A 15066-nucleotide genomic window follows, 5' to 3' on the forward strand; every position below is an offset into this window, starting at 1 on the left:
TAAATTTATTTCTACTGTAAAAAACTTTTACCGAACTCGGTTTTGGTTCCACGTGGGACCTCCGGCTCATAGGAGCCAATACATTCTAATAGTGTAGGGAGCGCTCGCTCTAACAAAGCGCTGTGCGAATAGACTTCGGATGTTTCTGTATCCGTTGTGTCTCTGTGTATTTCTGGGTGTGTGACGCTGACAGCTGTGATGTGGGTTGGGATCAGGTCGGGTCGTCAGCTGCCAGGACACCAGATATTTCCCGTGTCCCACAAACATTCCTGTGTGTCCTCGTTACGGGACCGCTCATCCCACCATCGTCCATGATTTGTCCATGTAGATAGGACTCTGGAAAAGCTGGATGAGAAGCCGTCCCTCAGTCCGTCAGCTACAATGGGGGATTGGGGGGGACAGCAATCACCCCAAGTCCTTCTCTAGGGTGCGACCACAGGGTCAGCTTTCCGGATGCAGTTTTGGAAGCAAAAATCAGGAATGAATTCAGAACAGAGGAGAAGTCGTGTCCGTCCTTTATACTTTATCTCCTTTTATGATTATTTCCTGATTTTGGCTTTTAAAACTGCATCCAGAAACCTGACCGTGTGACCGCGGCCCAAGAAACCATTTATCACATTCTTGATCCAGGGTCATACATGATGTGATACAGGGTTATGGCTCTAGTCACACCGAGAGCTGCCCCAGTACCTGGGATACAGGCGGTCATACATGATGTGATATGGGGGGGGAGTCATACATGATATGATACAGGGGGTCATACATGATGTGATATGGGGGGGAGTCATACATGATATGATACAGGGGGTCATACATGATGTGATACAGGGTTATGGCTCTAGTCACACCCAGAGCTGCCCCAGTACCTGGGATACAGGCGGTCATACATGATGTGATATGGGGGGGAGTCATACATGATATGATACAGGGTTATGTCTCTAGTCACACATAGAGCTGCCCCAGTACCTGGGATACAGGGGGTCATACATGATGTGATATGGGGGGGGGGGGGAGTCATACATGATGTGATACAGGGTTATGTCTCTAGTCACACATAGAGCTGCCCCAGTACCTGGGATACAGGGGGTCATACATGATATGATACAGGGGGTCATACATGATATGATACAGGGTTATGTCTCTAGTCACACATAGAGCTGCCCCAGTTCCTGGGATACAGGGGGTCATACATGATGTGATATGGGGGGGGGGGGGGGGGGAGTCATACATGATATGATACAGGGTTATGTCTCTAGTCACACATAGAGCTGCCCCAGTACCTGGGATACAGGGGGTCATACATGATGTGATTCAGGGTTATGTCTCTAGTCACACATAGAGCTGCCCCAGTACCTGGGATACAGGGGGTCATACATGATGTGATACAGGGTTATGTCTCTAGTCACACATAGAGCTGCCCCAGTACCTGGGATACAGGGGGTCATACATGATGTGATTCAGGGTTATGTCTCTAGTCACACATAGAGCTGCCCCAGTACCTGGGATACAGGGGGTCATACATGATGTGATACAGGGTTATGTCTCTAGTCACACATAGAGCTGCCCCAGTACCTGGGATACAGGGGGTCATACATGATGTGATACAGGGTTATGTCTCTAGTCACACATAGAGCTGCCCCAGTACCTGGGATACAGGGGGTCATACATGATGTGATACAGGGTTATGTCTCTAGTCACACATAGAGCTGCCCCAGTACCTGGGATACAGGGGGTCATACATGATGTGATTCAGGGTTATGTCTCTAGTCACACATAGAGCTGCCCTAGTACCTGGGATACAGGGGGTCATACATGATGTGATACAGGGTTATGTCTCTAGTCACACATAGAGCTGCCCCAGTACCTGGGATACAGGGGGTCATACATGATGTGATACAGGGTTATGTCTCTAGTCACACATAGAGCTGCCCCAGTACCTGGGATACAGGGGGTCATACATGATGTGATACAGGGTTATGTCTCTAGTCACACATAGAGCTGCCCCAGTACCTGGGATACAGGGGGTCATACATGATGTGATACAGGGTTATGTCTCTAGTCACACATAGAGCTGCCCCAGTACCTGGGATACAGGGGGTCATACATGATGTGATACAGGGTTATGTCTCTAGTCACACATAGAGCTGCCCCAGTACCTGGGATACAGGGGGTCATACATGATGTGATACAGGGTTATGTCTCTAGTCACACATAGAGCTGCCCCAGTACCTGGGATACAGGGGGTCATACATGATGTGATACAGGGTTATGTCTCTAGTCACAGTGTGACCTCCGCCGTCCTGGAAACAATGGTTGACTGGGGAGCTTTCCATTCAGGGCTTAGCAGCGTCAGCAGCGTCTGTTTTTTCAGACCGTCCAGCAAGATCAGCGTCTGTGTCTGAGCCCCCGGCGCTGTGAGACCCCCGGCTGATTACCCCTTCCGGGACCCCCATAGACTCCAGCCGCAGACAGTGTTATACACCAGGGATCCATCCTCTCCACAAATCCCTCCTGTAGGGGATTATATCTCTGTTCATCCTGAGCTTCCTGGTTCAAGAATGCAATGGCCGAAATACAGTTAAGACTGACACAAAGGTTATATACTAAAGTTACACTAGAAATGGAAAGTATCTGATGATGTTGGCAAGTGTGCGCCGGTCACGGAAAGGGTTAATCCCGGATAAAGTGGAGCGCCTGCTGATGCCCAAGTATAGGCCCAGGCGGGCGCCCCTCCCCCGCAGCCCAGATAAGAGGCTATTTTGATCAGGTGTAGATCAGAGCACAAGGTCACCTATCCCCCCCCCCCCCAGTGTAATAACAGGGGCCGCCAAATTCTGTGTCCGAACCTGCGACTTTCTAATAGACTCTGTGTTTCAAATTCTTGCCATTTTCCACATCTCTGCTTGCTGTCAGGGAATGGGAACATTCTTGAAGGTGGACAACCCATGCCCTTATACTTCTCACAGCTGAAGATTTGTAACAGTTGTATCCATTCCAAATATCTTGGGCTCCAGACTGATACGTTTTACCTGCACTGATACATTGTAACAAACTGTCAGGACAGAGGAGAGTCCAGATGAAGGGGCTGGTCCCGCCATTAAATGGTTAACGCTCCCCCTGTAGCCGGGGCCTCAGCAGGTGATCCAGTGAATGGCTGCGTCATGTGACTGGCGGTCGGGGGTGGATGCCGCGGTGTACGCAGCCTATAGATTGCTAGCTCTGCGCCTCTATTTAAAGGAACACTCCACCGTTAATTTACAAAATCGGGAAAATCATTCACTTTGTAAATTCTTTGCTTTCCTTTCTTCCAGTCTCGTCCAAAGCTGTGCCCACCGTTCTGCTGGTTTCCTACCCCTGAGTGGCGGCCATATTTGTGGTCACCCGGCTTTCCCAAGCACAAATGTGACCCCCCCCCCCCCCCCAACAATTATAAGAGAGGCCATGAATAAAGACAGCCCCCCCTCCCCCCCTCCAGCTTACCCAAGTGCTTGAAGTCCTATCTCCGGGACAAGTACAAATCCCAGTTTCTAGAAGGAAACCATCAGCAAGCTGCTGCTGACAGATCCGTTACACTGCAGCAGACGGGCGACCGGCAGGGATCGGCTTCCATAATGGAGTCTGCCGGCAGCAGCAGCTTGCTGATGGCTTCCCTGTGACACACGGTCTCATCAGATTTCTGGAGCCTTTGCTCCACCTGACGGCTGCTGTCACGGTGTCTGCGCTGATTACTTTCACACTTGCGTTGTGAAGATTCGTCGCCAGAACTGCCTGCCGGATCCGGAAATCCGCACATTCAGAGGCCAGTCCACTGGGAAACCCCCAACTAGGGATGAGCGAACCCAAACATCACCAGGTTCGGGTGCGTTGGGAAAACGGAATATAACGGAATTGAAAGCCTTTAAGAGGCGTTCCGCTTTGATCCGTCAGAAGCATATGACGGATCCGTCTGGGTTCAGCAGTGCGAGGGATGAGGAGGCGGGGCTTGGTGGGGAAGGGAGGAGCCTGACCGCTCCTGATATAATCCCAGGAAGTGAGCATCACAGGAGAGACTGACAACATAGGAGGGCGATCTCTGACTGTGTGGATGTAGCAGAGCTGGGATGGGATCCTGCTGGTAACTTGCCACCATATGTCCTGGGTACTTCCTACACGCGTGTTGTGACTGACGTGTGTTCTGCCCACAGGTCATCTATACACGTGCAGTCTCTGTGGCTGACGCTCCTGTGGACTCGGCCGAGCATGCATGTTCCTTCATTAGGGAAAACGCATGGACCAAGGATGAGGCATAATGACAGGAGAGTCCGGTGACCTCCGTGTAATGTACGGACGCTTCTCGCCTTTAGGTGGCGCCATTTTTCTTTAGTCGCTTTCTGTTAGAGCTCATGTGTTATGGGTCAGTATAACTGAGCTGTAGATACTCTGTGCTGCTGTGTGATGCCTCGTCAGGCCATGCTGCCTCAGTGCGGGCTCATAGGTTTCTTATAACGCTGCATCGGGGTGAGGCGGGTCCTGTATACTGAGGCCCCCCCACATCACTGACTGGCGGCCATATTTCTGGGGCGCGGTGATGCCTCATGTTCTGCGCGCTGGTTTGCTGTGATGCCGGGTGATGTCGGAGACATTCGGTGACCGTCCCTCTCTCTCTCTCTCTTCCAGTTGCCCATTCTCAGGACCCCAGCCAGTCCTCAGAGAAGCCCATCATCCGCTGCCATAAATGTGGGGAGCCCTGCAAAGGCGAGGTGCTGCGCGTCCAGTCCAAGCATTTCCACATCAAGTGCTTCATATGCAAAGGTAACGACCGGCGCCCATGATGGAAGCATCTCCTGCGCACTTCCAGCAACCAAGAGACGGGGGAGTAATGTGGGGGTGGGGCAGTGCTTGGGGGTGGGACAGTAATTTGGGGGTGGAGCAATGCTTAGGGGTGGGGCAGTAATTTGGGGGTGGAGCAGTGCTTAGGGGTGGGGCAGTAGTTTGGGGGTGGGGAAGTAGTTTGGGGGTGGAGCAGTGCTTGGGGGTGGGACAGTAATTTGGGGGTGGAGCAATGCTTAGGGGTGGGGCAGTAGTTTGGGGGTGGGGAAGTAGTTTGGGGGTGGAGCAGTGCTTGGGGGTGGGGCAGTAATTTGGGGGTGGAGCAGTGCTTGGGGGTGGGGCAGTAATTTGGGGGTAGAGCAGTGCTTGGGGGTGGGGCAGTAATTTGGGGGTGGAGCAGTGCTTAGGGGTGGGGCAGTAGTTTGGGGGTGGAGCAGTGCTTAGGGGTGGGGCAGTAGTTTGGGGTGGAGAAGTAGTTTGGGGGTGGAGCAGTGCTTAGGGGTGGGGCAGTAGTTTGGGGGTGTGGCAGTAGTTTGGGGGTGGGGCAGTAGTTTGGGGGTGGGTCAGTAGTTTGGGGGTGGGGCAGTGCTTAGGGGTGGGGCAGTAGTTTGGGGGTGGGGCAGTAGTTTGGGGGTGGAGCAGTGCTTGGGGGTGGGTCAGTAGTTTGGGGGTGGAGCAGTGCTTGGGGGTGGGGCGGTAGTTTGGGGGTGGAATGGGATTTTGCAACTTTTCTACGCCAAAAACAGACATGGGGGGGATAATGAATTTTCTCAATAATCTACTGTCCTTAGGCTACTTTCACACTAGCGTTTCCTTTTCCGGCGCTGAGTTCCATCCTAGGGGCTCAATACCGGAAAAGAACTGATCAGTTTTATCCTAATGCATTCTGAATGGAGAGAAATCAGTTCAGTCACTCGTACGGTATTTGGCCGGAGAAAATACTGCAGCATGCTGCGGTATTTTCTCCGTCCAAACTTCCGGAACACTTGCCGGAATGCCATTTTCCATTGAAATGCATTAATGCCGGATCCGGCACCAAGTGTTCCACCAAAACGGATCCGGATCTGCATTTCCAGTGTTTTATTTGGCACATTGGATACATCCACGGTGCAGGGGGAAGGGAACCCCTGAGCTTAGTGACCTGTAGATCCCCAATCTTTCATGCAGCTCCAGATGTACACAATGCTGAGGTGGAATTCTGGAGCGCTCCTCCCTGCAGACGTGCACAGAGCTCCTGGCCATGTCACAGCATTCTCAGTGGGTTAAAGGCGTATTCCGGTTATAACACGTTATCTGATGGCTATTAGATGGAAGAGGGTCCGACTTCTCAGACACCCACTGTTCACAAGAACATGGGCCCCGGACCCCAAAATCAGAGGATGGTTAAGCATTCACAGTGCCACTCCATGCATTCTCTGTGGCATTACCTGAAACGGCATGGTAGTCCTCCTCGGGTCTCAGCATCACTGTAGGGTAAGGAGACGACCGTGACTTGGTCCTTTCAAAACAAATCTTTTTCCACCATTCTTTGGTCCTTTGTTTGCGTTGGTCATTGTCTTGTTGCATCGCCAGTGTCTCTCCAGCTTCAGGCCATGGACGGTGCCCTTACATTCTCCTGTAATATGTTTTCATTCATTGTTCTCTCAATGATTGCAAGATGTCCAGACCCCAAGGGGGCAGAGCAGCCCAAACCGTGATGCCCCCTCCACCAGTCAAAAACCATAATGCTTCTTCCACCACCCCAAACTGTGATGTCCCCTCCACCAACCTAAAAACATGATGCTTCTCCACCAGCCCCAAGCTATGATGTCTCCTCCACCAGCCCAAAACGATGATGTCTCCTCCACCAGCCCCAAACTGTGATGTCTCCTCCACCAGCCCCAAACCGTGATGTCTCTTCCACCAGCCCCAAACCGTGATGTCTCCTCCACCAGCCCCAAACCGTGATGTCTCCTCCACCAGCCCCAAACCGTGATGTCTCCTCCACCAGCCCCAAACCGTGATGTCTCCTCCACCAGCCCCAAACAGTGATGTCTCCTCCACCAGCCCCAAACCATGATGCCCCCTCCACCAGTCAAAAACCATGATGCTTCTTCCACCACCCCAAACTGTGATGTCCCCTCCACCAACCTAAAAACATGATGTCTCCTCCACCAGCCCCAAACTGTGATGTCTCCTCCACCAGCCCCAAACCGTGATGTCTCCTCCACCGGCCCCAAACCGTGATGTCTCCTCCACCGGCCCCAAACCGTGATGTCTCCTCCACCGGCCCCAAACCGTGATGTCTCCTCCACCGGCCCCAAACCGTGATGTCTCCTCCACCAGCCCCAAACCGTGATGTCCCCTCCACCAACCTAAAAACATGATGCTCCTCCACCAGCCCCAAACCGTGATGTCTCCTCGACCAGCCCCAAACCATGATGTCTCCTCGACCAGCCCCAAACCATGATGTCTCCACGACCAGCCCCAAACCGTGATGTCTCCTCGACCAGCCCCAATCCGTGATGTCTCCTCCACCAGCCCCAATCCGTGATGTCTCCTCCACCAGCCCCAATCCGTGATGTCTCCTCCACCAGCCCCAATCCGTGATGTCTCCTCCACCAGCCCCAATCCGTGATGTCTCCTCCACCAGCCCCAATCCGTGATGTCTCCTCCACCAGCCCCAATCCGTGATGTCTCCTCCACCAGCCCCAATCCGTGATGTCTCCTCGACCAGCCCCAAACCATGATGTCTCCACGACCAGCCCCAAACCGTGATGTCTCCTCGACCAGCCCCAATCCGTGATGTCTCCTCGACCAGCCCCAATCCGTGATGTCTCCTCGACCAGCCCCAATCCGTGATGTCTCCTCCACCAGCCCCAATCCGTGATGTCTCCTCCACCAGCCCCAATCCGTGATGTCTCCTCCACCAGCCCCAATCCGTGATGTCTCCTCCACCAGCCCCAATCCGTGATGTCTCCTCCACCAGCCCCAATCCGTGATGTCTCCTCCACCAGCCCCAATCCGTGATGTCTCCTCCACCAGCCCCAAACGGTGACGTCTCCTCCACCAGCCCCAAACGGTGATGTCTCCTCCACCAGCCCCAAATGGTACATTGGTGGGAGGCTGTATAACAACCATATATGAAATCTTCCCTGAGAGCTTTCTCCTGGCTCTTGTGTGGCTCACAGGGGCCCTTCCTTCTCTTGGGGCCCCAATGAGCTGTTATAGGAAGGGTTCATGCCCCATAAACCAGAGACAACGCACAGAATAACCCCCATTGTGTGTCCTGTGACAGCTCCCTGATAACGTGACCCTGCAGCTGCTGATAACAGAGACCACTTGTAGTAACTGCGAGACTGCAGATCATTACTGGTCCTGTGCAGGAACCGAGAGGTCAGATCCAGGCGCCCGCGGACTACAGTGCTGATGTAGCAGAGCCGGGATTGTCACAAGTCACTGGATTATTATAATTTGTTATTTGTGGTGTTACATAGGACTGCAGGTAATATCTACTATGGTATCTTTACTCACAGTTATCACTGTGTTATTTGTGGTGTTACATAGGACTGCAGGTTACATCTACTACATTATCTGTACTCAGAGAGTTATCACTGTGGTATCTGTGGTGTTACATAGGACTGCATGTGACATCTACTACATTATCTGTACTCAGAGAGTTATCACTGTGTTATTTGTGGTGTTACATAGGACTGCAGGTTACATCTACTACATTATCTGTACTCAGGGAGTTATCACTGTGTGACCTGTGGTGTTACATAGGACTGCAGGGGACATCTACTACATTATCTGTATTCAGAGAGTTATCACTGTGGTATCTGTGGTGTTACATAGGACTGCAGGTGACATCTACTACATTATCTGTACTCAGAGAGTTATCACCGTGTTATCTGTGGTGTTACATAGGACTGCAGGTGACATATTCTACATTATCTGTACTCAGAGAGTTATCACTGTGTTATCTGTGGTGTTACATAGGACTGCAGGTGACATCTACTACATTATCTGTACTCAGAGAGTTATCACTGTGTTCTCTGTGGTGTTACATAGGACTGCAGGTGACATCTACCACATTATCTGTACTCAGAGAGTTATCACCGTGTTATCTGTGGTGTTACATAGGACTGCAGGTGAATCTACTACATTATCTGTAATCAGAGAATTATCACTGTCTTATCTGTGGTGTTACATAGGACTGCATGTGACATCTACTACATTATCTGTACTCAGAGAGTTATCACTGTGTTCTCTGTGGTGTTACATAGGACTGCAGGGGACAACTACTACATTATCTGTACTCAGAGAGTTATCACTGTGTTATCTGTGGTGTTACATAGGACTGCAGGTGACATCTACTACATTATCTGTACTCAGAGAGTTATCACTGTGTTATCTGTGGTGTTACATAGGACTGCAGGTGACATATTCTACATTATCTGTACTCAGAGAGTTATCACTGTCTTATCTGTGGTGTTACATAGGACTGCATGTGACATCTACTACATTATCTGTACTCAGAGAGTTATCACTGTGTTATCTGTGGTGTTACATAGGACTGCAGGGGACAACTACTACATTATCTGTACTCGGAGTCATCACTGTGTGACCTGTGGTGTTACATAGGACTGCAGGTGACATCTACTACATTATCTGTACTCGGAGTCATCACTGTGTGACCTGTGGTGTTACATAGGACTGCATGTGACATCTACTACATTATCTGTACTCAGAGAGTTATCACTGTGTTATCTGTGGTGTTACATAGGACTGCAGGGGACAACTACTACATTATCTGTACTCGGAGTCATCACTGTGTGACCTGTTGTGTTACATAGGACTGCAGGTGACATCTACATTATCTGGTGCAGGAATCATGTAGTCAGTAAGTTTGCCACGCCTGTTGGCTGTATACAGCACTGTGGTAGTAATTAGTACTCGGGGCATCAGGTACTTATACATTCGTCCTCCTGAATTGAACCTTGAATACTGCGGCTGTTCACACTGGGACATTACCGTTGTCCGTATTTCCAGCGCGGAGCAGTTTGTCTCAGGAGTTTGGACATTTCTGAGCTCCATCTCCATCCAGATCTGGGACCTCTGATGACCTTGTTAGTCATTGCCTCCCGGGTGGACTCAGTCTTTGTGGTCAGACTGATGGAGGACGCCATGTCCGCTTCCCTCCTCGTCTGCTCCGATACATTGTTGCCTCCTCATTAGCGGGAGAGCGGCGGTATCTGGGGGGGGATCACTGGTGGCTCCTTCCAGGTAATGATATCCGTCTGGGTGATGTGGAGGGAATATCGCCAGGAGCCGCTGATCTTGGGAAGGAGCTTTCGGAGGAATCCGATCCAGGCGAGCGCTGACCTTGGACACGTGTGGAAGAACGCGCGGCTCCGGTTACAGATCGTCATCCATTTTTAATTGAACAATGAGAAATTCAGTAAGCCTGTCTGCAAGGAGGGAGAAGCCGTGATTTCTACTGGTGTGAATATAGGGTCCGGGGCCGGTCACAGAGCTTAGATACGGAGGTTAGATACAGCACATGGAGCAGAAAAACAGAAAAAGAAATGTTTCTGCTTCATGGAACCTCGACCCAGTGGTGTAGCTTTCAGATCAGGGTCCTGGGGGTCAGTAGTAATGAATCCCTCCATTATTGTAGACCACAAGCGAGACTTTCATTAATCCCTCACTGCCCTAGACCACCAGAAATACTGACACAACATTCAACCCCTCACTGGCCTAGACCACCAGAAATACTGACACAACATTCAACCCCTCACTGGCCTAGACCACCAGAAATACTGACACTGACATTCAATCCCTCACTGCCCTAGACCACCAGAAATACTGACACTGACATTCAACCCCTCACTGCCCTAGACCACCAGAAATACTGACACTGACATTCAATCCCTCACTGGCCTAGACCACCAGAAATACTGACACTGACATTCAACGCCTCACTGCCCTAGACCACCAGAAATACTGACATTCAACTTCTCACTGCCCTAGACCACCAGAAATACTGACACTGACATTCAACCCCTCACTGCCCTAGACCACCAGAAATACTGACACTGACATTCAACCCCTCACTGCCCTAGACCACCAGAAATACTGACACTGACATTCAACGCCTCACTGCCCTAGACCACCAGAAATACTGACACTGACATTCAATCCCTCACTGGCCTAGACCACCAGAAATACTGACACTGACATTCAATCCCTCACTGGCCTAGACCACCAGAAATACTGACACTGACATTCAATCCCTCACTGCCCTAGACCACCAGAGATACTAACACCAACATTCAACCCCTCACTGGCCTAGACCACCAGAAATACTGACACAACATTCAACCTCTCACTGCCCTAGACCACCAGAAATACTGACACTGACATTCAATCCCTCACTGGCCTAGACCACCAGAAATACTGACACTGACATTCAATCCCTCACTGCCCTAGACCATCAGAGGGGAACTTATTGATTTCTGCAGCAGATAATGTAGTAGACGTCACCTGCAGTCCTATGTAACACCACAGATAACACAGTGATAACTCTCTGAGTACAGATAATGTAGTAGATGTCACCTGCAGTCCTATGTAACACCACAGATAACACAGTGATAACTCTCTGAGTACAGATAATGTAGTAGATGTCACCTGCAGTCCTATGTAACACCACAGATAACACCATCGGTGATATTGGAATTAGTCCCTTCCCTGACCTAGACCACTGGGTATACTCCAGAGAACCTCACATCATTGCCCAATACCTCCATGAATACTAAAATTAACAACCTCACTGTCCTTGACTACAGTATAGTCTAATATTAACTCTTTCACTGCCCTAGATCACCAGGGTTACAGACATTAACCCTTCACAGCCCGTGACCACTAGAGATACAAAAGCCGAGATAGACCTGTCAGCCGCGGGGCCGCGGCCATGAATTATCCACAGCGATTGGGGCGGCTGACAGGTCGGCTCTGCAGGATGGAGTCTTGTCATGGAGAAAGTGTTTTATTCCCAAATTTGTGGCAAATACCGGTCACTCGCACATGCCGCACTTCGCCTTCACATGGAACCGGGGTCATTCGCTGTAAACCGTGTGCGGTTTTGCTGCGTGGTTCTCGGCTGCACCCAGACTCAACGCTTCATTTTGCCTGCTGACGTATGGGGTGTGATCACATGTGGCGGATAACGCTGCGGTTTATTACAATGGCAGAAAGTGAATGAAACTTTCTCAGATCTGACCCGTGGACTGCGGGCGGATTTCTATCTTATCCGTGGATTGTTTATGTCCTTTGTCCAGTGGAGAATCAGCATTTTTATTACTGGCCCTTTAATTGAGCCTCTACTTCAGTCCCCCCCCCATCATCCCATGAGTGACCTCCCCACGAGGCCCCCCCCGGGTGTAGCTGATACCACGGATCTGAGTCTCCATGTGGTCGCTGGAGGCCCGGCCAGTAATGTGGGTCGATGGTCTCCGCAGGCGCCTGTCCCTCCGGCCGCCGCCGCTCATAGTTCATTTCTTCTCTTTCCCAGGACATTTTATTATAAAACTTATAATAGATATTTTCTGAGGAAAAACAAACCTCCAGAGAATATCGCATCCCCGCAGCATCTGTTACTGGGAAAGCTGGGTGCCGGCCCCACAGCACGGATCCACTGCTATGTAACTGAGTCGCCCTATTGTAGAAATGAGACGTTTCTGAGACACAGAGCTTGTTATAAAGCTGCTTTTGTTTTTCAGGATCCCTGCTTGCTGTCAGTGAATGAAAGGTTTTTCATTGTTTACATGCAGAATAAGACAGAAAAATCCCCTTTGATCCAGTCATAGTTTCACACAACTAAAGTTTGCTACAATGTATCAGTGCAGAGAAGTCTGGAATCCTGGACTCCAGGCTCATACAGTGGGGGAAATAATTATTTGACCCCTCACTGATTTTGTAAGTTTGTCCAATGACAAAGAAATGAAAAGTCTCAGAACAGTATCATTTCAATGGTAGGTTTATTGTAACAGTGGCAGATAGCACATCAAAAGGAAAATCGAAAAAATAACTTTAAATAAAAGATAGCAACTGATTTGCATTTCATTGAGTGAAATAAGTATTTGAACCCTCTAACAAAAAAAGACTTAATACTTGGTGGAAAAACCCTTGTTTGCAAGCACAGAGGTCAAACGTTTCTTGTAATTGATGACCAAGTTTGCGCACATTTTAGGAGGAATGTTGGTCCACTCCTCTTTGCAGATCATCTCTAAATCCCTAAGGTTTCGAGGCTGTCTCTGTGCAACTCTGAGCTTGAGCTCCCTCCATAGGTTTTCGATTGGATTAAGGTCCGGAGACTGACTAGGCCACTCCATGACCTTAATGTGCTTCTTCTTGAGCCACTCCTTTGTTGCCTTTGCTGTATGTTTTGGGTCATTGTCGTGCTGGAACACCCATCCACGACCCATTTTCAGTTTCCTGGCAGAGGGAAGGAGGTTGTCGCTCAGGATTTCACGATACATGGCTCCGTCCATTTTCCCGTTTATGCGAATAAGTTGTCCTGTGCCCTTAGCAGAAAAACACCCCCAAAGCAAAATGTTTCCACCCCCATGCTTGACGGTGGGGACGGTGTTTTGGGGGTCATAGGCAGCATTTTTCTTCCTCCAAACACAGCGAGTTGAGTTAATGCCAAAGAGCTCTATTTTGGTCTCATCAGACCACAGCACCTTCTCCCAGTCACTCTCTGAATCATTCAGGTGTTCATTGGCAAACTTCAGACGGGCCTGCACATGTGCCTTCCTGAGCAGGGGGACCTTGCGAGCCCTGCAGGATTTTAATCCATTGCGGTGTAATGTGTTTCCAATGGTTTTCTTGGTGACTGTGGTCCCTGCTAATTTGAGGTCATTAACTAACTCCTCCCGTGTAGTTCTAGGATGCTTTTTCACCTTTCTCAGAACCATTGACACCCCACGAGGTGAGATCTTGCGTGGAGCCCCAGAGCGAGGTCGATTGATGTTCATTTTGTGCTCCTTCCATTTTCGAACAATCGCACCAACAGTTGTCACCTTCTCTCCCAGCTTCTTGCTAATGGTTTTGTAGCCCATTCCAGCCTTGTGCAGGTCTACAATTTTGTCTCTGACATCCTTGGACAGCTCTTTGGTCTTTCCCATGTTGGAGAGTTTGGAGTCTGCTTGATTGATTGATTCTGTGGACAGGTGTCTTTTATACAGGTGACTAGTTAAGACAGGTGTCCTTAATGAGGGTGACTAATTGAGTAGAAGTGTCTAACCACTCTGTGGGAGCCAGAACTCTTAATGGTTGGTAGGGGTTCAAATACTTATTTCACTCAATGAAATGCAAATCAGTTGCTATCTTTTATTTAAAGTTATTTTTTCGATTTTCCTTTTGATGTGCTATCTGCCACTGTTACAATAAACCTACCATTGAAATGATACTGTTCTGAGACTTTTCATTTCTTTGTCATTGGACAAACTTACAAAATCAGTGAGGGGTCAAATAATTATTTCCCCCACTGTATCTACAAAGCCAGCTCCCTGGACAAGTGGGAGGCGTGGGGGCCCTCTCAGCGTTCACTGAGGGGTAGCGGGGCCCAGACTCCATTAAGCTTTTCTCCCATAGGGGATTAGTAGTTGTCCATGTTGTATTATGCGCCAACGTGTGGCAGGGGCCCCGCTGTATATTCTCAAATAGGGACGGATTGGCGATGTATGGACCTGTGACAAGCCCCCAGCTTTGTCAGCATGACTAACAGGTGCAAGCTGTTCACTGACAGCAAGCAGAGATCTTCAAAACAAGGACGGGAAACATAAAGTCTGTTAGAAGGTTGCAGAATAATTTGAGATGAGGATAGATGGCGGCGTCCTGGGCGCAGCTGCTGCAGAATTACTTGTCAAGTGTCCAGAAAACGTCTGATCCTGTGTGGTTGAGGCGGGAGCGGGGGAATCCCAAAAAAAAGACGACATAGAAAACTTTTCATCACCTCCCACAAGGACTGTCCCCCAGCTGAACAGCAAATCATGTCATGTTACTGCAAAGCTAGGTTGTCATTCAGTCGACTGGGAAAGCTGGGTGACTGTAATCCAGGAGCTGCTGGACCCTGGAGAGCAAGGAGGGAGAGGAGGGGGACGCAGCTGCAGTCTGTGTCTGTAGCTGGAAAGAGGCATCTGATTGGCTGAGAGCTCACAGCACAGCTCTGACATCACTAGAATGAGCCCGCCCACCCAGCAGGCATGGCGTCAA

General features: G+C 50.0%; 1 protein-coding gene across 24 annotated transcripts in view; it reads left to right on the plus strand.

Annotated features, from left to right (window-relative positions):
• The window catches only part of ABLIM1 (actin binding LIM protein 1), a 269963-nt gene that overhangs the window by 108540 nt on the left and 146357 nt on the right, over positions 1–15066 (plus strand). For 22 of the 24 annotated variants that reach the window (XM_040435177.1, XM_040435170.1, XM_040435168.1 and 19 more), the window contains one exon: positions 4657–4791. The exons of 1 other annotated variant lie outside the window; for it this stretch is intronic. In XM_040435177.1, coding sequence (XP_040291111.1) covers positions 4657–4791 — 135 coding nt within the window. Of the gene's footprint in view, positions 1–4656; positions 4792–8167; positions 8294–15066 lie in introns of those variants that run through there. One more of the 24 variants, XM_040435191.1, reaches the window with a different exon arrangement.

Source organism: Bufo bufo, chromosome 6, assembly GCF_905171765.1.
Source record: "Bufo bufo chromosome 6, aBufBuf1.1, whole genome shotgun sequence".
In the NCBI taxonomy this organism is placed as follows: Eukaryota; Metazoa; Chordata; class Amphibia; order Anura; family Bufonidae; genus Bufo; species Bufo bufo.